This window comes from Lissotriton helveticus, chromosome 6 (genome assembly GCF_964261635.1).
Source record: "Lissotriton helveticus chromosome 6, aLisHel1.1, whole genome shotgun sequence".
Classification (NCBI taxonomy): Eukaryota; Metazoa; Chordata; class Amphibia; order Caudata; family Salamandridae; genus Lissotriton; species Lissotriton helveticus.
Window position 1 is genome coordinate 644110049 of NC_136067.1, and position 24174 is coordinate 644134222.

At 47.1% G+C, this 24174-nt stretch overlaps 1 protein-coding gene across 2 annotated transcripts in view; it reads right to left on the reverse strand.

Annotated features, from left to right (window-relative positions):
- The window catches only part of PHIP (PHIP subunit of CUL4-Ring ligase complex), a 2061705-nt gene that overhangs the window by 1476817 nt on the left and 560714 nt on the right, over positions 1–24174 (reverse strand). For both annotated transcript variants that reach the window (XM_078648101.1, XM_078648100.1), the window contains exon 21: positions 10825–10965. In XM_078648101.1, coding sequence (XP_078504227.1) covers positions 10825–10965 — 141 coding nt within the window. The remainder of the gene's footprint in view (positions 1–10824; positions 10966–24174) is intronic.

Here is a 24174-nt window from a genome sequence, read left to right on the forward strand (position 1 = left end):
AAACTCACAGACTCACAGTGTGTGTGCTGCTGCCTGTTTCGTCGTCGTCACGCGTTTCCCCTTTCCACCGCCTCGTCTCGCTCCTCTTGCTCCTCTCTGCTCGTAGCTCTGCTGCGTCCTTCTCTTCTCTGCTCTCTGCTTCTCTTGGCACCGTGGACCTGGTGAACCGCCGCTGTGAGCTCCTGATTCACCCCCCGACTTGGGGGCAGCGCAGGATACTTCCGTCCTGTTGCCTGTAACCTGTTGCCGTTGCCGGTTGCCTGTTGCTTTTACAGATGCTTGTTATCCCTTTTACTTGCCAACGTCAGCTGCTCCCCCGAGCTCCCACTGAGTGCTCTGGCCTACTCACTGCTACCCGTCCGTCCAGTGTGTGTAAAAACCAGAGAGGACGAGAGGAAGAGCCAGCAATGGGCTGTAGGCAGCTGGAAACGCTGGAAAACGCTGAGCGCTGGCTGCTAGATGGCTGGCTGCTAGGTGCGAGCAGGCTGATTCCCAGCAGGTGGCTCAGCAGCTGTTCGGCCGGAAAGCTGTCCGTGGTCCCACTAGGAAGGCAGTCTGGGGGGGCACAGCGCAGCACAGTGCAACACAGCGCAACGCAACACAACAGCCTCCGAGCTCCGGGGCACCGAAGATTCTCCGTAGGTTCTAAAGCTCCACTACACACCACTTTAGTCGTCCGGCGGGCTCAATGCGACTTCAGACCGTGGCAAGCTGTGGCTGAGCGCGGGTGGAGAAGGGCCCCCCCCCCAGCGGCTTCAATCGGCTTCGCCCACTAGAAAGCCGTCCCAGGAAAAAGCCTCTGGAGCTCCACGTACTCCGGTGTACTCCGGTGTGCTCGTCGTCAGCGGGATCACTGCAAACTGCAGACTGGAATGGTGAGTAATCCAGGAAGGTTACACGCCCTCTCCTTTGTCCAGTTTCGCGCCAGAGCTGGGGCTGTCGTGCCCCAGCACCGGTTTGAACTGGACTATGTATGGAGCACCTAGTGTGCCCGAGGCAGTGTCTCATTCTATTCAGCCCTCCCTGTCCCAATACACAAAGTCCTGTCTGGGGTGGTGCTCGCACCTCTCCAGGCAGGAAACCTATCGTCCAAACCTCCGTGACTGGAAGGACTCCCAGCAGCAGGAGGTCAGACTTGTGTCTGTGGCAGCAGCGTCCATTTTGTGACGCTGGGGCTCTGGTTAACTTTAACCGGGATAGTCAGCAACAACATGTCTTCTCCCTCAAGAAGGGTGGAATGCTACCCCCGTCGCCAGAATTGGCGAGGGGGTAGTATTCCAAAGCGTATGACACCTTACACATGTTTAGATAAAGCCAAACCAAAGTTAGCATTCAACCACGAGGATTATAATGCACTTAGGAGTATATAGTATGGCAATATCATAGAGCAGCTATAAGGACATGGTTCCGAAAGCTGCAGACAGGCTCAGCCCATGCTAGAGCACCATTTCACACATAACCAAGTACTCTGCCTCCAGGATTGTTAAGGCCTCCCATAGGAGTGACTTATAGGTTAATGTGTGTCTATATATAAGGGTAGATATAGGAATACTATACCTAAGCAAGGGGTGATTACACGACCTTGCCCCAGCTGAGTGACCAGCCAGTTGTGTCAGTTTGAGTGGCCAGCCAGGGGTGGCATAATAAATGCTGCAGCCCCTGGTAGGCCTTGGTTACACCTATGCCCTGAGTACCTAGGGTACACTTCTACAGGGGCTGATAAGGTGAACCAATTGTGGATGTACCTAGAGTACATGGTGTGAATTTAGAGAGAGTGCATCTGGGCTGTGGGTCTGATTAGCAGGCCCACAGCCACATCTAAGTCGAAAACCAGTAAAGCAAAAGCAAAAAGTGGGGGTGACCATAGGAAACAGACCCTACTCTCCTACAAAGAGGCGTCGACAACAGCGGAAAACTAAGTCAACCACAGCGGCTCCGAGTCCAAACAACATGAGATTGGAGCAGCAGAATGCGGTGGCTGCAGTCTTGACCCTGAGCACACCACCAAAAAAAGGGATGTCCACCTCCCAGGAACTGGACACGATGATGGTCAGTGGGCCATCCTCACCGTCAATTGACATGGCAGAGTTCACTTACCTACCGGTGGTCACCCCTCAGACAGCGGACGAGATCGTAGGATGAAGCAGGCTGAAACTGACCGGTGTCCCGTCAAGGGTGATATGCGCCAGTAGTGACATGTACATGCCTTTAGCATAGCCCCCGGCAAGGCTGAGACCTGGGGTGGTGCCAGACTGAAGCGTAATGCAGGCTCTTTACACAGTGGGCGTGAGATAATGACACCTCTGTCCCAGACACAGATCCACATGCCCACACACTGAACTGCCTGGTCGTGACGCCTTCATACGCGACATGTCTCGTACGGTGCTATAGGGGGGGATAGTTGCAGCCAACTACCATCCAGGCACACACCCCGTAGGCAACATATTGACCTAATATATTTTGATGTTCTCTTATAAAAGTTTGGACGGACCCCTGCCTGGGTTCGCCCATATGGTTATGTTGTTCCCAGTTCTGTTTTGGTTCCTCTTGCACCAGACCGGTATGACACAGGGAAATCATGTGATCCATATGCACTGCCAGGACCCCCTGCAAACACATTCCCTAGCCCCTAACCCGCGTAATGACAAGCATTAACATACTGACGTGGAACATTAGAGGCATGCACACACCTGCGGGGCGCTACTCAGTCTTCTCATACTTGCAACGACACCGCATTGAAATAGCGCTCCTGCACTTGACACAGACGGAACTTGACCGGCTGCGTCGTCGGTGGAGAGGTCAAGTTTATGGCACCACATACTCTGGGCACGCTCATTTGGGTGAGGGCTGGCATACCGTTTTGGTGCTCGAGGGCAGACGTAGACTCCAATGGCAGATACACATTAGCACATGGGACACTAAATGGTCAGACTGTATTACTTGGCTCGATCTATGCCCCGAATGTAGACCAGGCTTCCTTTCTGACGCAGCTCTCCCTCACGTTGACTCCACATACGGGACACCCTCGGTTACTAGGCGGGGACTTTAACTCGGTGTTATACGTGCACGTGGACAGATCCTTCCCTCCACTTAACCGGACTGCAGCAGTGTCCAATGCCCAAGCATTAACAGATTGGCTCACACATTGGGCGCTAATAGATATATGGCGCACACATTACCCTACTGACCGTGTTTACTCATACTATTCGGTGGTGCACGATCTACACATACGGCTTGACAGGGTGGTCGGATCCCAGTCGCTGCTCCCCCTCATACAAGGGTCGGAATATCTGGGCAGGACGCACTCCAACCATAACCCCCTGAAGATTCAGTTTAGCTGGGACGCAGGCCGTCCCCCGGTGCCCATGTGGCGCTTACAGCCTGCAGCACTGGAAGTCCCAGAGTTCCGCTCGTCTCTAGGAACAGCCATACTGGCATATTTTGACCAAAATGAGGATACAGCAAGCAGCCCGTTGATAGAATGGGATGCGCTGAAGGTTGTGATCCGGGGCCATTGTCTGGGGGCCACGTGGAATATACGGAAACAATTATCCACCTCACTAGCCAAGTTGGATTCCCAACTGCTACAGTACGAACGCGAGGGAGAGAAGGAAGGCGTACACGCTGACAGACTGGGGAGACTTAGGGCGCAACATGCGGACCTACTTGAGCGTCTCCGGTGCCTTACCTACACAGCGCATACGGCTCGTACACATGCTGAGGCAGATAGACCGGGCCGTTTACTGGTGTGGCTGCTGCGGCAGGAGAGTGCTCATTCTCCCATTGGGGCCATTCGCACTTCAGATGACATCCTAGTGCACACCCAGCATGAAATTCACAAGGCCTTCACAGCTCACTACACTCAGCTATACCGATCCGCGTCCGGCTGCACTGAACAGGACATTGAGGGATTCTTGGAGCAGGTCCAGCTGCCCACAGCTGTTGGGGAATACGCAGAGTCCTTGGGGGACCCCCTCACCCTAGAGGAAATTGGGGAGGCGATCGGGTCATTGGCGTCCGGCAAAACGCCAGGGCCGGACGGCCTGCCAGCTGAATAATACAAGGCCAACAGAGAGTATCTGCTGCAACACTTGCATAAGCTATATATGATGGCAGTAGAGGACGGCAGACTGCCCCCTCAATGTGCGAGGCATATCAAGTGTCCTTGCAGAAGCCGGGTAGTGATCTCACTACTATGGGGTCCTACCGGCCCTTGGCGCTACTTAATGTAGATTATAAGATCCTGGCCAAGGTCTTGGCGGAGCGTCTGTCTTTAGTAGTTCCCAACTTGGTGCACACCGACCAAAACAGGTTCGTGCCCAAAAGGAGCACATCCCTGAACTTATGGAGATTCTTCAGGGTTGCGTCCGTCAGTGCGCAGGTCTGGCCCAGGTCGGGATGTCTTATACTGGACCCAGAAAAGGCATTCAACTGTCTTGAATGGAACTACCTAGCGGCAGTGTTGCAGAGATAAGGTCTGGACCGTGGTTTTCTGGAGATGGTTAACCTCCTGTACCGGGGACCTTTGGTCCGGGTGCGACTGGGGCCCTACGTTTCGGATTCGGTGCAGATATGTAGGGGCACCAGGCAGGACTGCCCGTTATTGCCCCTATTATTTGGTTCGCCATTGAGCCCCTTGCAGCAGCCCTGCGGGCGTCCCTTAGTAGTGGCCTTCCATTGGGAGATGAAACTCATACAGTTTCTCTGTATGCTGATGATCTCCAGGTTTTTGTGCAAGACATTGCGCATATACCGGATCAACTGGGACGTGTCATCAGAGACTTTGCTGCCGTCTCGGGACTCTGTGTGAATGCAGGCAAGTCCTGCATATATGCGTTTGGGGAAGGGAACCAGGACCGAGGATACACCCTCAACGGTACTAGGGTGCAGTGGCAGCGCACCCCTTTCGTTATCTAGGAGCTCAAATATATTGCCAACCGTCAGACCTGATTGATGGGAATCTGGGAAGAGCGCTAACGGCGATCAGATCACAGGTGAAATTTTGGTCCACGTTACCGCTGACAATCACGGGCAGGGTGGCGCTGTCTAAGATGGTGATCCTCCTTAGGGTCCTGTATTACTTCACCAACTTATCCCAATATATCCCGGCGGCATTTTTTACTCCACTTACCAGACTGCGTAGGGACTTCATTTAGGCGAACTCCCGACATAGGCTGTCCCTGCCAAAATTGCACTTACCCACTGATCAAGGAGGACTCGCTGTACCCTGCCTGGAGCACTATTACCTGGCAGCGCAGTTGCAGTGGATAGCTCGGTAGCATGCAGACAGGTGACGTGATGATACGGCGTCTGTGCAGCCCCCATACACCCTAGAACGCATCGCTAGCCTATTCCACCAGGCCAATAAAACAGCGACGCCAACACCTCTCCTCCTGGTGGTGGCGTACAAATGCTATCGTAGGAGTTTATACCTTACCAGTACGCTGATACCTTAGGCGCCTGCGCAATCACTTGTGGGCGCCCCTAGTGGGACAGGAACACTTACGCATTCAAGACTCGCAGACTGGAGTGACGCAGGCATACAAACTCTGGGAGACCTTTACCGCGATGGGGCGCTACTGCCGTACGATATCCTAATCAGGGAGGAGAGCCTGCCACCGGGGCAATTCCTCATGGACTGGTCACTGATTGCAACGCTCACGGCCAAATGGGGGGACCTGACGGCTGAACCCAAACAACACCTTGTTATACAATATTTGCACATTATGGGTAGAGGCCGTCACCTTGTCGGTTGGTTGGTTTGCAGCGGCACTTCGGGTACATACGGCGGTCAGCCTTGCATCCCTCAAATGGAAGGGGGAGGTAGATCTGGGGTGCCAATTGCGGGACAAAGAATGGGACCGAATTCTGCAGACTCCCATACACATGCCCAGGAACATGAGGTTTCGACAAATACAATTGTTCATTATACACAGGGCATACCTCACGCCCAATCTCATTAATAGATACTTCCATCGGGAGGACGCAAGCTGCCCTAGATGTGCCGAGCAGTGGGTGGGGCTAGTACACATGCTCTGGGACTGCTGTAGACTCCATGACTACTGGAGTGACGTCAGAGTGCAGCTGCGTAGGTGCACAGGCTGTGACATACCTTTTGACTGACCCATATACATTTTACACCATTACCACAGAACCCCAGCCACGAAGGTGACGTCTAGGCTTCTGGACCTGGGTATAGTGGTGGCCAAGCGACTCCTCAGTAAGCACTGGAAGGCTCGGACCCACCACACACGAAGGCGTGGAGGCGTTCGCTCTCTGCGTGGGCCAAAGCGGAGGGCATTGCCATTCAGCCGGAGGAAACACTAGGCCTGCGGAGAGAGCCCATAGCAGCCCACTGGGAGGGACTACTCCTTACCCTACAACAATTAGAGGGTGGTATTCTGATTGGACAGTGCGCAGGTGAGGCAAGTACATCCGAAGAAACCAGTGCAGACCAAGAGGGGGTGGCCCGGGACGTTCCATATACACATGCCATTAGCAACTGACATGATTGTCAGGCAAGGTCCCAGGGCACGTATGATTGGGGGCGGGGTTTTAATCACGGTGGGATGGGTGTTTTGTTAAGGGGGGAGGATCGGCGTGCCCGTATCGCAGGAACTGATATGCCATTACCGGTCAAATGTTACTGTTAAGGTGAGGGGGGCGGGGGCGGTTACCCCTTTTTTTGGTTTGGTTGAATTTAAAGTTTAATATCTGTGTAACCGTGCAGACGGCAGTCCAGAAAGGACCTCTACCCACGAGACTGCGGGAGAAGGGATAATTACTAAACTGGAGTCATGTTATTCTGCGAATGGTACATTCATGTAGGAGATACATACTTTAAATGAGTGTATACTGCCCAATTGTCTTGAGTAACTTGGCTTCGGAGAATGTTGGAAAATGAATAAACAGATTTAAACAAAAATGAAACAAGCGTGGTCTAGGACAGCTTGAAAACTATAAATTGTTTGCCTTCCTGAGGATGGCATTCAGGCAGTGGTCTACAGACCAGATGGCTCGCCCCCTCTAGAGCTTCCTGTTTCATCCCTCCACCAGCATATAGACGATTTGGGTCAGTGTGGGGATGTGGTGTGTAGCCTTTAAGGGGTTCTCATCAAGTTGCAACACTCTTTTGCGCGTCCAACAGCTACAAGGCTCCTGTAACAACCGTTCCTCGGAAAAGCTTACACCTCAGAGGCTTGAGCGATGCTGCATCTCGATCACAAAAGGGTTCTCAAGTAATCCTGCCTGAATTTCTTAAATTTCAATAACTTATGTGTTATGTTAAAAAATATTTATTGAGCGCACTGCCACCGATTGGTTTCCTGGCGCTGAGATAGACAGAGAGCGGAACCTGGGAACGTGAATAAGAAGGAATTAGTGATATGCTTGTCTGAAGAGCCATGTTTTCAAAGCTTTCCTGAATGACAAAAGATCCGAGCAGGACCTAATCTCGAAGGGGAAGGTGTTCCATAGACGAGATGCAAGAACGGCAAATCTGCAACCACCAGAACGTTTGCGTTTGAAAGCGGGTGTCTGGAGGAGGGCTAGGTGGGCAGAGCGCAGATTGCGGGAGGGGATATGTCTGATGAGGAGATTATCTATGAATTTAGGACTTTTACAGTGGAGAGATTTAAAAATCAGGCAGCCACTTTTAAAGGAACAGCGTTGGGACACAGGGAGCCAATGAAGGTTCCTGAGCAGGGGAGATGCTGAGTGCCATCTGGTTGAGCAGTGATAAGTCTGGCCGCGTAATTCTGGACCATCTGAAGGCGCTGCAGTAGATATAAGGGTAGGCCTAGATATATGGAGTTTGCATAATCCAGGTGGGAGAGTACCGTGGTTATCACCACCTGGATAATGGCCTCTGGGGTAAAAAAGCGTCGCACCTTCCGGATTTTTCTGAGCTGGAAAAAACACTTGGGAGACCACTTGGCCCACTTGTGTTTTTAAAGAGAGATCACTGTTCAGGGTAACTCCAAGTGTCTTTGCAAAGGAAGTAGGAGTAGGAGCTTGACCCATGTCTGATGGCCAGTAGTGTGATCCCCAGTATTTGACACTGTCACCTGTGAGCACCAGCTCAGTTTTTCCAGGGTTTAGTTTTAGGTGGTTTTGGTTCATCCAGGTTTGGATGAACCTCAAGGTAGACTGGAAGTAAGAAATGGAGAAGGTGGAGTTGTCAACAGTGAAGAGTAGCTGCAGGTCGTCCGCGTAGTTGAACATAGTCACCTGTTTGTCTCTTAAGGCCTGAATTAGAGGAAGAATGTAAATGTTAAACAGGTGGGGTGACAATGAGGAGCCCTGAGGGACTCCGCAGGTGATGGACTGTTTAGAGCCGACCAAGGTGCCGAGACGGACCGACTGGGATCAGTTCTCCAAGAAGGACCTCAGCCAACAAGCGGCTAAGCCCCTGATGCCGGCCTGGTTGACACGGTCGATCAATATACCATGGTCGACCGTGTCAAACGCGGCCGACAGATCCAACAGCACCAGGGCCTGAGGTGAACGTCTGTCAGCACAGTCACGGAGTGAGTCTAAGACCGCAACTACCACTGCCTCTGTTGAATGGGCAGGGCGAAAACCTGCCTGGTGGGGATCAAAACAGTTTGAACCCTCTGAAAAGTTGGACAGGTGTTTCGCGACATGAGCTTCCATAACCTTGGCCAAGAAAGGAAGCAAGGAGATTGGGCAGTAGTTTGCCATGCAGGTGGGGTCCGCCCCAGGTTTCTTCAAGAGTGGAATGACTGTTGCTTCCTTAAATGCCAGGGGTACTAACCCAGATGTAAGAGTCATTCAACAGAGTATAGGCTGGAGTCGGGACGATGGACAGACACTCTTTAAGGATGATGGGGGGGGGGCATTTTTCAGAAGGTGCCCCTGATTTGACTCTTGCCAGTAACTCTAAGAATTGCTCTGAGGTAATAGTGGGCAACCTATTTAATGTGACCTAGTTGGGAGTAGTATGGGTAGCAGAGGGAGTATCGCTAGAGGAAATTGGAATGGTGTGACTCGTATTGATCCCCCCTGAAAGCTCCACAGGAAAAAAAATACTACCACTCAACCTCTGCTGGGGGTGTAACGCCACCCACTGTGACCTGCTCCATGTTCGGTGGTCCTGCCCTAGCCTTATAGCCTACTGGGCGCAGGTATGGGATCAGAACCGTCAATGTAGTGTGGCCCGCTTGCATCATCCCCCGCAGGTTGCCCTTCAACAGGATATCGCCGACTTAACCAACATGAGCTCACATGAACACCAATGGCTGGCAACATGACTAACCTCGGCCAAGTTGTCCATCCTTTGTTACAGGTGACAGCCCGCACAGTGCCTGCGCTTACCAAATGTCTACTGGAACTACATCAAGTAGCCGGCCACGAAATAAAATCACATGCAAGCTCAATGATCAGAAATGTTTGAGGAAGTCCGGGGTCCTATCCTCATGAGGGTGAATGTACCCCCTATTCTACCATACCAAACTAGGTGTTTTCTGCTCCTCGTCATCAAATCTGATTGAGGCAATGATTAGCACCATAGCACGAATAGCATCTTTATTCAATGCTCTTAATTCCAGCCATTTCTGTGGATCTGACAGTGACTGAATGCTAATTATTTTATATTAATTAATCCCTAAAGTAGTCTTTTTTCTCATTTTCTTTACAACAATATTTAGTGTTAGAAGGAGACTCCCTGCCTTCTTGAATCTGTTACGTCTGTTAAATACCTGTTGCTGTCATTTGCTGAAGGAAACTGCTAGAAGGTTGGGGTGTAATTTCCAAATCCTTTGATTTTTGAGTTGTTTAACAAAGTCACTGTACCACTCTTTCCTCAAGCCAGTTCAATAGTATTTTTCTTAGGTTTCTAGTAAAATCCTTCAGATATGTAGTTCCAGTGGAGATCAGGAGGTTAAGAAAGCATCCTAACAGTGCTGCATTACATGTCCCACAAAAAGCCTATTAGGAACTACCTCAATTTCAATGCTTAAAATCCACCCTCACACATACATATCAATATTGCAACACCGGGATTCAACAAACTACTAATAATATATTGCAATCCTTTCTTCAGCCCCAATCTCCCTGCACCCTTGGACAGTGCAGCATTGGCCCATCAGAGTCCAGCCAAAAGCCCTAAAACCACATGTTAACCTCTATGCCAACACTGAAGATATCGCCAACGTACCTTAATTTCCTATGTAGCCCCCACCATCAGTAATTCCAATATGGGCTTACATACAACATAGCCCACAGGACCTCATTCATTCCTACAGTATATTCGGCTATTGCAGTAATTGAATTCCAAACCGTTCTGCCATGGCAACTAAATACAGCCATACACTAGGCCCTGCGATTCCAAGACTAAATCTGCAGCACAGAGCTCTAAAACATCAAGTTAGATTTAGTTATCCCACTTTAACTCAATATTGGAATGAAACATTCTTGTCAGTTCTCATTAATCTTGAAGTACAACACTACCTTCTGAACCCCATGTGCATTCCACACCCAAATATAGACCAAGAGCAAATATAAGCTTGATAATCGTATGAGGAAAGCTTTCTCTAACAATAAACTCTTGCTGATGGAGTATGTGATGTCATAGCTACACATAGGAAAGATCAAATAAATTAATTACCTTGAATAACTTTGCTGAAGAAGATGGTAGTGATCGAGGTAGGTAGTGGTCTTTGACAATCATAGCATTAGATGGCCGCAGCCCAAAATGAATTGATGTGATTTAATAAAATGTTGTTTAATAAGCATTTTGAAAACAGATCACGGTGAATTCAACATATAATGGTACAAATAAAGACTAAGATCTTGAAAACTTACATCAGATGAACTATTGTCATTCTCTGAATTTCCTCCTGGATTGGCTTGCTCTCCCAACACTGATTTAACGCTGCTATTGCGGACATTTATCAGTTGCTTTTGTCTGTCTCCAGCCTCTGATAAATTGTCACGTAGATGATCCTAAAGGTTATGTAACAGAAAACCAACAATGGAATTACAGCTACTGAAGAAAAAAGTGTTCTAAATAATTTTAAGTGGGATTTTAATGCAGAGGAGCCAATAATAGATAATTACTATAAAATCCCTGATACAACAATGCAATTTATAGGGAGATATAGAAACTGGTGCATGGGATTCACTATAGTAACTGCTAGTCATTTACCCAAGCCTAGGGGGGCACCAGAACACAAGCAATATCACTTTAAAAAAGACAAACTAGTATGTTTCCAAACCCAATGTTCTGATTTTCATTCTTTCAACATCAGTTACATAAATTCACATACACAATGCACTTTTGTATATGAACCAAGCAGAAGGGATGGTGCATGCACCTTATGAATCAAGAATTACGATGGGGAGAAAGGAACACATCAGTACATCATGAATTATCGGAAATTAATTCATAAAACAAACATCTCCACCTATGAGGGAGACCCAAGATTATTTTGTAAACCAAAGGGAGAAAAGAAATACGAAGAATATATATCTCAAATCAATGTTGTTGTTGTTTAAGACCTATCTAAATATCCACAACCCATTGACAAATCAGAACTGGATACAAAAAGTACATTTGACAGCATTCCTAGCTCACTCTCTTTTCATGTAGAAAGCAATACAATGATGGACGACTAAAATGAAGGTTAGATACAGGTAAATATTTTAGACATTTACCATCCACTGACTTTTGCGAGTTCATAGTGTCACTAAACACATGTAATCGCCACTTGCAAATATTGTTCCACATCATAAGAGAAAAAAATTAAAATATGAATTACCTTTCGTAACAGTCTAGCTGGTGAACATTCTAACTGCAGATTACTCACCTTGTAAATGAGTTCCCCCCAGGCATCAGAGTGGATCCAGAAACTCAAAAGCAGTGGCCTAGCGTGCAGATAGGTGGCACTGCGTGGCTTTGCAACAGCATAGTTCTCTCTGGAAATAGGGCGGGCCACAAACGCGGGCAAGGCATGCAGATGTCAAAGTGCTTTTTAAGGGTTGTCTGGATCAGCAGACGTAGAGTCCATCAGCAAATTGGCTTGACAATTGTGAAAATCTCTAGTTTAGGACATTTTAAAATGGAAAAAAGAGTCCATTCCAAAGAACAGGGAGGTGGGAGGGTGATGGCAAACCTGAGATTAGATAAAGTATCAACCAGAAAGTGCGTTACCAGACGTAAGTAAATTTTCCTTCTGATGGATACTTCTAACAGCAGATTCCTCGCATTGTAAATGGATACCAAAGCCATACTTTATCTGGTGACGAGTCTGACTAATAGTATTTCATTGAAATGTGCACTGAGGTACATATAGCAGCCTCACAGATATCCAGGACAGGCACTTCACTTTAACAATGCAGTAGTAGCAGCCTTAGCTCGAGTGGAATGAGCCTGCACCCCTTCGAAGGGGTTGCTTTTTAGCTAAAGCATGGCAAATTTTAAAGCAGAGTACTATCCATCTAAATATATTTCTTTTCAGCACTGCCTTGCCCTACTTTAACTCCAAGAAACCAATAAAGAACTAATTTTCCACTCAGTGGTCCCAGGTACAATCAGTATAAACAAGCACTGGCACAGCCAATAGGTCTCGCCTTTGCGAACTTATAAATGAATAGTTATGCAGCACATAAAATTTATCAATGTACATTTAAATACAATGGTGAGGCAGTATACAAGACTTTGTGCTTCCACATCTCTCACTAAGCTTTGTTAATGTGATGTGAAAAAGTTAGACACATGCAACATCACAAATAAAAATTATGATCGTTTTTTGAAGGGTTGATAGGTGTGGGATTAAATCTGGTATTTCTTTTACATGTTAATGTTTTGAAAGCAGCTGCATATTAGAACAGCAAAACATGTTGCATAACATCCATAGCTAATGACTTGAACCCTGTTCTCCCCTTTCCAAGCTTCAGCGTGCACTTTCCATGACAAGCACCCCTAAAAAAAAGAGAGAGATATGCTGCTACTTTGAGCCTAACCAACCAGGTAAAGTTTTCAGAGTGCAGATTTTGCATGAACGATGCATGGTGCTGCTGGAGGCTGGACCAATCTGGGCAGGCAAATGTCAGTGACCTGCTGACAGCTCAACATTCGGTATAGCAGGCTACAGGGAGGAGGAAGTTAGAGGGGCACATTTTGCTCACCTCTAACATCTTGCTGTGAGCGACCTGCACGAACAGCCCCTGGGATGCAATAAAACGATTTGCTTTCTGCAGGTGTTGCGATTTCTTGGGCACCCGGCAGAGGCATGCGATTTAGTTCCGCTGCTTGTGTACAAAATCACGAAGGCCACCATTGCACAGGTCATGAGAAGCAGCAGCACCGAGAGTCCGATCTCAGCCAAAAAAGATTTGTTGCCAGCCGTAGTCTATTTCCCCACAATCATCCATCTAGCTTTCTGATTTCCCTATTATTGTAACTCTAGGAGGAATTAACAAGAATTGGCAAAGCCAATAGGTCTGGCCTTTGAGGCCTATTGGCTCAGTGTAAGAAACTGGCTCTATATATACCACACCAAAATGAGGTATATTGTGTATAGAGTCCAAGTGTCCCCAGAGGTAGGCAGAGGTTAAAGTTAGATAGAACCTTACTCTCTAAAGTGGTAGCTTGGTCGAGCAGTAAGGCAGTATCAGAGGACAGTGTTAAGCATTTGATGTACACACTCAGTCAGCAAATGAATCCACACACTCAAGAACTGAACTCTAGGCCAATTGTTTTTGTATACAAAATATATACTGTTGTTTATTTTAAGAACCAAGGAAGCCCGGAACAGGTAATCATTAAATACTTTTCAGTAATAAGTTACTGGATATAGAACTGTTTGAAAATGCAATAGGAATGGTACTTTATTTGATTTACAGGGGAGCAGTAGTTTGCAACACTTAGCAAATACACTACATTGGAATGAATAGGCGTTTTCAATCAATTGCAGGCAAGTTACTTTCACGTTACTTTTCCTAACTTGGTGCTGGATGCCTAGATTCAGAACTGGGACATTTCCAGTAAACAGGTGAGTAATGCGTTTTTGTTATTCGTGCGATTTGTGAAGAATATTTTCAGATTTCAAAACTTCACACTTAGAGATTTTTGGAGCTGTACATTGAAATGAATAGGCGTTGTCAACAAATTGCAGGTAAGTTACTTTTACGTTACTTTTTCTAACTCAGTGCTGGATGCCTAGATTCAGCACTGGGACATGTCCTGCAAACAGGTGAGAAAACACGTTTTGGTTATTTGTACGATTTTTAAGGAATATCTTTAGTTTTCAAAACTCCACACTCGTTTTTTGGAGGGAAAATGGTCAATGTTATCCTATGGAGGAAAAACATGTTATCGGTTTGCAGGGAAGTAAACTACTGTGGAAGTTAAGGTTCTGGGGTTAGACTGAAGGTCCTCCCAGGGTCAGTGATGCAATGTTGTTGCACCCTCAGAGGCACAAGGGCGGCCGGGTGCAGAGTGTTGAGGCTTCATGTGATCCAATGGGGGATAGTGGGCCTCCGGTTGGTGGCTGCTGGCAAGCAGCCCACTGGGTTGTGGGAGCAAAGCTCCTAGGGTTAAGCTCAGGGAAAGCTGGGGACCAAAGTAGCACCAAAGGTGCACCCCCAGCGGCACTAGGTCGGCCGGGTGCAGGGTGCTGTTTTGAGGTTGGGTGCCCTGTTATTTTCAATGGAGAACCTCCGGGACAAAGAGACACTGCAGGCACGGGGACGATCACCACTTCGAGGGGTAAGTTGGGAAGTTGAGGGTTGGTTAGGCAGCGTTGGTTTGAGCACACTAGGTCGTGGGGCGTCGGGCGCAGGGGTGCCTGTGGATGTTGGATTTTCTTACCCGCTCTGGTCGCGGGGGGGGGGTCCTCTGGATTGAGGCCGCAGGCGTCGTCTGGAGGCTTTAGGCAAGTCAGGGGTCGCCGGATCTCGGGTCAGGATCGCCGGGGGGACTTCATCGTGGTATTTTCCCACTCCAGCTCAGGCTGGGTTGGCAGGTGCAGAGTTGGCTGGATTCACGGTTTCTGGCTGGCACCAGAATCTGCAGTTTAAACAGGTCCAGTGTTCACGGGAGAAACAGTCTGGAAAGTGAAGGCAGGCGGGTCGTCCGAAGTTTGTGAGGTTGCTGGACATGCCGGGGTTTTCGCAGGAACAGGTTCGAGGGGAGACAGGCCTGTAGGGCTGGGGCCAAGTCAGTGGGCGAAGACCTCGTTAGCTCTGCGCAGCTTTTCGTCCTTATCTTCTTTTCTTGTTGTTGCTGGATCTGAGGAAGGAAGGTTCAGGGTGCCCCTAAATACTAAATTTAGGGGTGTTACAGGTAGGTAAAGGGCAGGGACCAATGGATCCCTTCCATGGGGTGGGTACACCCCATAGTCGCCCACTCTCCGGTGGGAGGGAGGCAGGAGCCTGTCCCTGGTTGGCTCAGTCCCCCATCCTCAAGTTAGCGGGGACTCAAGGTTGTGCTTCACCTCGACTCCCCCACCCAAGGGGTGGAGTTGGCAGAGGTGGGCACACCTCTCTTCCTCACTAGTTTTTCCCGCCGGTTCTCCCGCCCAAAGTGAGGGGTAGAACCAGTGGGGACCAGTTGCTGAAAGAAGCAAATTGTCTGGAGAGGCTCACAAATGCGGCATGTCTTTGAAGCTTCTCCTTCGTGAACCCTGCCCATCTTGGGGAGGGAGGCTTGGCACCTCGTCCCAGGATGTGCATTGTTTCAGGCCCCCGAGAGCAGTAAGCTCTAGACCCAGGGTCCAGAAACATGTCTGGTGGTGGCAGCCTAAGCAGCCACTCAGTCAGGTCAATAGGAGTTGGTAGAGTTTCAGGGGGAATCTGTAAGATGCCCTCTATTGTGCATTTTACAGTAAATCGCACACTGGCATCAGTGTTGGTTTAATGTGCTGAGAAGTTTGATACCAAACTTCCCAGTCTTCAGTGTAGCCATTATGGTGCTGTGGAGTTCGAAATGACAAACTCCCAGCACCATATACTCTTAATGGCAGCCCTACACTTACAGTGCCCAGGAATGGACCTGGGTACTGTACGGGTACAACGCTCATGCACCTGTACCCTCACCATAGCATAAGGCACCCAGCTAGAGGGGTGACTGGCCAGTGGTTTGTGGGCATAGCACACAGGGATGTGAAATAAAATACTAGCAAGAAAGCTTGCTAGCACCGTGTACTGTTCACTGGGTTTCAAACTACCCCTGTTGGTTATTCAATACTCATCAACACGTACTCAGAATACATTTTTTCATGATATCTATTATTTTCAAACATCAATTTTGCATCCAAATTATAAATAAAACCAGGGAAAACGATCCATCGAAATAGTCATGAATATCAACAATGTTCACATAGTTTACAATATGTATATCATAAACAATACATAAAGCATAATTACTTGTTCCATGTGATTCTTGTGAAAGCCCGATGCATTTCTTGCTAGTATTTTATTGTGTTTGAACAGGCAGTTGGTATGACAGCTAGTGCAGCACCGTAGCACCATTAGTTAAGTGCAAGAAGTTAACTTCAGATCATTCAGTTAGGCTAAAAAGGTGTGCACCTTTGTTCTCTTTATACACATTCACACAGGGATGTGTGCCATGTCAACTCTTCACTTTGTTCTGCACCAAGACACACAGCCTGCCAAGGCCGTGTGTGAGTATCAGTGTACAGGGCCTCTAAGGGTGGAACAATAAATGCTGCAGCCCTTAGAGGCCTTCTCTGGTCACTGTGCCCTGGGTACCTATGGTACCATTCACCAGGGGCTGACATGTGGCCAGAGATGTCAATTGGGTTTAGGCTTCAATGCAGTGTTAGTGAAAGAACATTGGCACTGGGTACCTGATTAGTAGGAACCCAGGGTACACTCAGTCAAAGAACATCAGCAATTCAGCAAAAAGTTGGGGCATACCATGTAAGAAAGAGGGCACTTTCTCACACTCATCCAGTGCCTTTTTCTTCATGCTGTACAGAATTGTCTGGAAACAAGGTGTGATGATGTAGCTGTGTTTTTAAAAGGCAAGTATATGTGTTAGATTCAAGTGACATGGGGGCAATTCATTTTATTTAGCGATTCAAGGTATATTGGTAAAAAAAGACAAGCATTCGCAATGCAATAGGTCTCGCATTTACGTGAGTTTGAGCTATTGGCATTGTAAATGAAAATGCCTCTTATTTATGTTTTGGTTTTTAAAACATAATTAAAATGCATTATACTTTACAATGCCATTAACAATCTCGCGTAAATGCGAGACCTATTGCATTGCAAATGCATGTGTCTACAGCTTACACACAGCTGCGCGTGCGTACGTTGCTTCTCGAGGTGCCATCTTAAATTCAGGAAAAAAGTTTATATATATCAAAAGGAATCCTTATATCTTATGATTTTCAGGTAATAGTTTGACTTTCATTGCCGGCTATTGTATATTTGTATAGCTGAATACTGTACAGAGAACAGCCTTGAGATGGCACACCTGTCCCATGAGATTAACCAGATGTAGATGTTAACCAAGAAGCATCTTCTTGAGGAAAGATTAACAACTTTGTAAAGAAAGAGAATTCTTAATATGAAGAGAGACTGCAGTCCAGATTCTCAAAGTATTATCAGAGAAAGATCTGCAAGTCATAGATTTCTAAAAATGTAGAGTGGAACATGGTCTTCTGCTTTTGCAGCATACTGATACAGAGATTTCAAGAATGAAAAGATTCTGGGAGAGATGCATGGAAGCATGGGCATTCGTAGTTTTGGATGCAAGGCAGACAGACCATTCTCATAGAGCAGCATGCCTGGATCTGGAGCTACTTACAGTAGGCAAGTGCAGGTGGTGGTGTTGTCCCTTTCTAAGAGTTTGTGAGAAATCTGGCAGCACCATGACGAGTAGCCCTAACTGGGGAAAGGGTGCTTTATGGCAGGCCAGTGAGGAGGGCAAAGCCACAGTCGAGTCAGGAGACTAGAAACAGCCTCATTGCTACCTTAAAATCCTGGCAGAAGATATGTTTTAAACTTCTTGTGTTTCGTAACATGGAACCTGACAGATTTATCCAAGCATGAATGCACCCTTTGAGGTTTAGGTTTCAGTCAAGAAGGAAATCCAGGGTTTAACAGTGGTAGTCAGCTTGGGAGCAATATCGGCCTACTTTAATGATCTACCCACAGTGGATTGGTTACGGAGTTAGGCTTAGGGAGAAGAAATTCAGATGCCTTTTCCCCATTCATCTGCTTATGCTATGCAAAAAGGATTTGGTCATGGAGCTGGATTAGGAAGAGTCCAATCTTAGTTAAGCCTGGGTGTCATCAACACAGTCATGAAAAGATGGTTAGTAATTTTCACTGAAAAGTTTGACAGAGACTAAATAGATAAATAGAATGGGTGCTAAGCATGAACCATTAAAGACACTGCAAGTGATTGAAGTCGGATCAGATAACTTTGTTTATGTCATCGGAAAAGAATGAGGAAAATTGGTTGGAACTAGAACGTATTGCATCAGAAAGGAGAATGCTACTTACCAGTATGCATCTGTTCTTGGAATGTAGAGCTGCAGAGTATTACACTTTGCATTAGATTGCCATCTAGTGTTGGGCTCAGATGGTTGCACCTTGTTGTCTTGGAAGAAGTCTTTATAGTCACGAAATAGGCGACTCCTCCCTTGGACGATAGTGCGCATGGGCATCGACTCCATCCTTAGATTGTTTTTCGCCATTATGGGAAATGATGGGAGTTAGTAGAAAGAAAAAGATGTCCATTTGTGTATATCTAAGTAAGATAGTACTGGAACAGATACAGGTCCCGGGGAGGCAGGTGGGCGTCTACTGCTCTACAGCCCTACATGCCAAGAACAGCAGCATACTGGTAAGTAGCATTTTCCGTTCGAGGCATATGAGCTGCAGATAGTACACTTTGTATAGACAGTACAGCAGTGTCTCCCCCAGCGGTGGTCACCTGTATCGGTTGCAATAGTTTGAAAAAGTGTTTTAAGAACAGCTTAGCCCACAGAAGCTTGTTGCTTGGCTTGCACGTCAGCACAATAGTGTTTAGTGAAGGTGTGTGTTTTAGACCATGTTGCTGCCTTACAGATGTCTTCTAGGAGAATGTTCCCTAAGAATGCCATGGAAGCCCCTAGTTTGCGTGTTGAATGTGCCCTAGGGGGAACTGTTAATGTGCGTTTGGCTTTTTGTTAGCATATTTGTATACATTTAACAATCCACCTTGCAATTCCAGATTTAGAGATGGGATTACCGTTATGCCGCGGAGAGAAAGCTACAAACAATTGTTTTTCGAAAGGTTTTAGTTCTGTCAATGTAATAAAGTAGAGCTCTTTTGATGTCAAGTGTGTAAAGAGCTCTTTCTGCTACAGAGTCTGGGTTTTGAAAAACCACTGGTAATTCTACCGATTGGTTAAGATGAAAAGCAGAGATGATTTTAGGAATGGATTTTGGATTAGTTCTGAGAACTAGCTTGTTTTTTTGTATTTGTAAGAAGGGTTCTTCAATGGTTAAAGCCTGGATCTCACTTGCTCTTCGAAGAGAGGTGATTGCGGTAAGGAAAGCTACTTTCCATGTGAGGAACTGAAGTTCACATTAATGTAAAGGTTCAAATGTAGGTCCCATGAGCCTAGTAAGTACAATGTTGAGATTCTACACTGGAGAGGGTGGTAATCTAGGGGGAATGATTCTTTTAATGCCTTTCATAAATGACTTAATCGCTGGTACTCTAAAAAGTGACAAGTGTTGTCTGTTTTGTAAGTAAGCGGCAAGTGCTGCTAGATGTAGACGTTTGAATGAATATGCCAAGTTGCATCTTTGCAAATGTAGCTAATAACGTTTTAGATGGATGCATCTAGTGGATTGATATGATTGTTGCTGCAGTAAATGGCACACCTTTTCCATTTTGCTGCATAGCAAGCTCTGGTTGTAGGTCGCCTGGCTTCTTTAATGATGTTCACACAGTCCGGCGGAAGGCTAAGGTAACCGAACTCTAGGACTTCAAGAGCCAGATTGCTAGGTTCAGCTGAGTTGGATCGGGGTGCCTTATTTCTCCATGGTTCTGCGTTAGTAGTGAAGGAGAGAGGCGTAGTTTTTGGTGTGAGACTAGCGAAAGCTCCATGAGTGTGGTGCACCACGGTTGACGTGCCCCTGTGGGAGCTATTAGGATCAACTTTAGAGACTGTTGCCGGAGCTTGCGTGCCACTAGTGGAATCAGAGGGAGTGGTGGAAAAGCGTACGCAAATTTGCCAGACCAGTTCATGCATATCACATTGCCCTTGAACATTGGGTGTGGAAACCTGGCGGCGAAGGTTGAGCATTTGGCAAAGAGATCTATGTATGGTTGGCCCCACATTTGGAAAAATGGTAGAAGAACTTGTAGATGTAGTTCCCATTTGTTAATCTGTCGTGTCTGCCGACTTAACAGATCCGCAATCGGATTGTGAACTCCTGGAAGGTGTTCTTCCAGCAGGTATATGTTTTGTGGAATGGCCCACCTCCAAATGTTCTGTGCAAGCTGGGACAGCTGCAGAGAATGTGTGCCTCCTTGTTTTTGTATGTAGTACATGGCTGTCATGTTGTCAGTCCGGATGAGGACAGCCTTGTTTTGTACATGGAGTTGGAATTATTTTAGGGCTAGGAATATTGCTAATAGTTCCAGATGATTGATATGGAGCACTTTCTGCTGAGTGGTCCATTTGCCTTGAGAGGTGTGATTGAGGAGATGGGCTTGTTGTTAGAACTATTTGTGGAACTGACTTGATGAATGGCCGCCCCTTGGATAAGTTTGTTGTGTTCCACCACTGCAAAGAGCGGTGTGCGTGGCTGTCCACTAACACCAGATCCGTAAGTCGTCCTTGAGCCTGAATCAACTGATGTGATAGACTTTCTTGTAAAGGACGCATTTGAAGTCTTGCATATGGTACAATAAAGATGCAAGATGCCATCATGCCTATTAGTTGCAAGAACACTCTGGCTGGGAGAGTTTTTTATCTAAAATTTGGCAATGAGAGTCTGTATACTGGCTATCCTGGCTGGATTGGGATATGCTAGAGCTGTAGAAGTGTTTATTGTGGCCCCTCGATATTGCTGTATCTGAGCGGGCTGGAGGTGAGACTTGGTGTAGTTGATTGTGAATCCCAAGTCGTGGAGTATTTGCACGGTTTGATGAGTGTGTTGAGCACACTGGTGGGATGATCTGGCTTGTAATAGCCAGTCGACTAAATATAGGAAGACATGAATGTGTTGTCTTCTGAGGTGAGCTGCTACCACTGCCAGGAATTTGGTAAACACTCTGGGTGCGGTGGTTACCCCGAATGGAAGGACTTTGAACTAATAACATTGTCCGTCCACCACAAACCTTAGATACTTCCTGTGAGAAGGATGTATGGGAATATGTAAGTATGCCTCCTTGAGATCTAGTGTGGCAAGGAAGTCTCCGTGTTGAAGCAGTGGAAGCACTTGTTGGAGAGTGATCATGTGCAAGTGATCCGAATGTATGTACAGATTGAGGGGTCTGAGATCGAGTATTGGTCTTAGAGACCCATCCTTCTTGGCAATTAGGAAATATAGGGAGTAGACTCCTGTTCCCTATTGGAGCAAGGGGACTGGCTCTATAGCTTGCTTTTGAAGCAGCGAGAGAACTTCATGTTTTAACAGTGTAAGATGTTCTGTGGACAGGGGACGCTGCTTGGGTGGTATGTTTGGGGGGGGGGGGGTAGCTGTAAGTTCTAGGCAGTAACCATATTGGATAATTTGTCTTACCCACTTGTCTGTTGTGATGGAAATCCAGACAGGTAGGAACTGTGATAATCTTCCCCCGACCAGAGTGGAATGGCCGGGGGGGGAGTGGAGGGAAGTCCCTGTTTAGAAGCAGGGGATGTACGAGTGTTATTGTTACCTCGTCCTCTGCCTTTGTTATTATTTCCTCTATAACCTCCCTCTAAAATATCCTCTATTGGGTGATGTTTGAGTGGTAGTTTTAAATGAGGATGAAGTATCTGTACGGATGTTTTTAGAGGCTCCTCTATAACAGGAGCGACAAAAGGAACTACATGTTTGTGGAGACTGTAAGGTTCCCATGGACTTTACAGTCTCTGTGTCTTTCTTTTTTTCAAGCGCTGTGTCTACAGCTGGTCCAAAAAGGTGTTCTTGATTGAACGGCTGATTTAAAATTGTTGTCTGGACCTCTTGCTTAAAGCCTGAAATCAGTAGCCAGGCATGTCGTCTGAGCAGTACACTGGTGTTAATGGATCTTGAAGCAGTGTCTGCAGCGTCAAGTGCACATTTAATTGAGGCATCAATTTCCCCTCTTGAATAAGGTCATTTGATTGGGCTTTATATTGGTCTGGCAAATGCTGTACAAAAAGTCTCTAATTGGTCGTAGTGAGCCCTATCGTATCCAGCCAGTAATGCCAGATTATTAGCTATGTGCCAGTGATTGGCCGCCTGCCAGCTATCCTTTTGCCTGATGCTTCTAGCAGTTTGGATTCTTTATCTGGGGGTGGTGCATCCCGCTTGTCTGTGAATTAGCCCGCTTTCTAGCATTAGACACCACTAGTGAGTCTAGAGGCAGCTGTCCTTTGATACAGACAGGGTCTTCTGGGGCAGGTCTATTTAATTTTTTATCAATTCTAAGATTTAAAATACTGGCTCTTACTGGATCTTTGAATACTTATGGGGCATGTTTAATGACCTCTGATCACTGGCAAAATTTGTACAGATTTTTGGGACTGTACAAACGCTCCTCTGGTGTGTGAGTGCATAGTCCCACCATGAAAAACCAAAGCCCTATGTATGAGTTGGCCAAAACCAATATTGTTTTCAGGGGGAGATGCTTTTGTTTTGTATGGCTGTGGGCTTGGGATGTTTATTGGGTCATTGAAGTCCCAGTCATCATGTGGTATAGGCTGTGGATCTGTGAACGGGCCCATGGGGTTGCCCCCCCGCGCCTAAATCATCATCATCATTTTGCGGTGGTGTATGTGGTGGAGAAGATACAGACTGTGGTGTAGCTGGTTTAGGGAGAAGAAGTGGATTAGAAGGATGTACAGGAGAAGAAGGAGGCATGGGTGAAGTGGCACAGCCCTTTACAGGAGTATGTGAGTTCTTGCTGTTGGATGGCACAGCTATAACATGTCCTGTTTTCGGATCAATAAGGATTTTTTTCTGCTTGGGATCGACAGGATCCAGATGAAACAGTTCCTCTTCCTTATTAACCGCTTTTGGTGCCGTTTTTTTCGGTTCCGAGTGTGGTTTAGTTTTGTGGTCTTTGTCCTTAGGAGGCGTGGTAGAATCCTTCGGCATAGTTTTTGGTTGCGGAGACTTAGGTTTTGAAGCCGAATGTTGATGTTTAGGCTTGGAAGTGTTTTAAGCCGTTTTATCGCTAGGCCGGGATGTGTTTGGCCGGTTTGTCTTTAGGCGTGGACGGAATAGAAACCGATTTCGGAACAGAGTGTCCTTTTGGCTTTGTTATCGAAGGCGCCTGTGGGGCGATTGTGAGAAAGTGCCATCTTTCTTGCATTGGTATGCCCCCACTTTTTGCTGAACTGCTGATGTGCTTTGACTGAGTAAGCCCTGGGCACCTGTTTTAGTGTGCCCTGGGCCCCAGCCAAACAGGTGCCCAGGGCCTGTGTTCCTTCCCTAAAAACTATGTTGAAACTAAAACCACATTGGCATCTCTGGCCACCTATCAGCCCCTACTAAATGGTACCCTAGGTACCCAGGGCATGGTGACCAGAGAAGGCCCGTAAGGGCTGCAATACTTATTGTGCCACCCTAAGGGGCCCTGTACCATTACACCCACACACTGCCTTTGCAGGCTGAGTGTCTCAGTACAGAACTAAACAGAGTCGACATGGCACACATCCCTGTGTGCCATGCCCACAAATCCACTGCCCTGGCATACATCATTACAAAAAGGGGGTGGTGATGGACAGAGTATCTGAGTTAATCAGAACACTCCTACCCAGTCAACAGATCAGGGCTTGATCCATCACCGTTTTTTAGCTCACTGCACCATCCCAGTTCAGAACCTGGCTATATGCAAATTAGTCTGTCCCTGGCCCAGTGCATCATGGGAACAGGGCAGACCAAACTACCAAGCCAATTCTTCACTGGAAAGGAAACAAGCTTCCGGGGACCGGTTTCTGGCATTACAGCCGTCTTCGGCCCTGCTTGCTTGAATCCTGATGGTGCAAT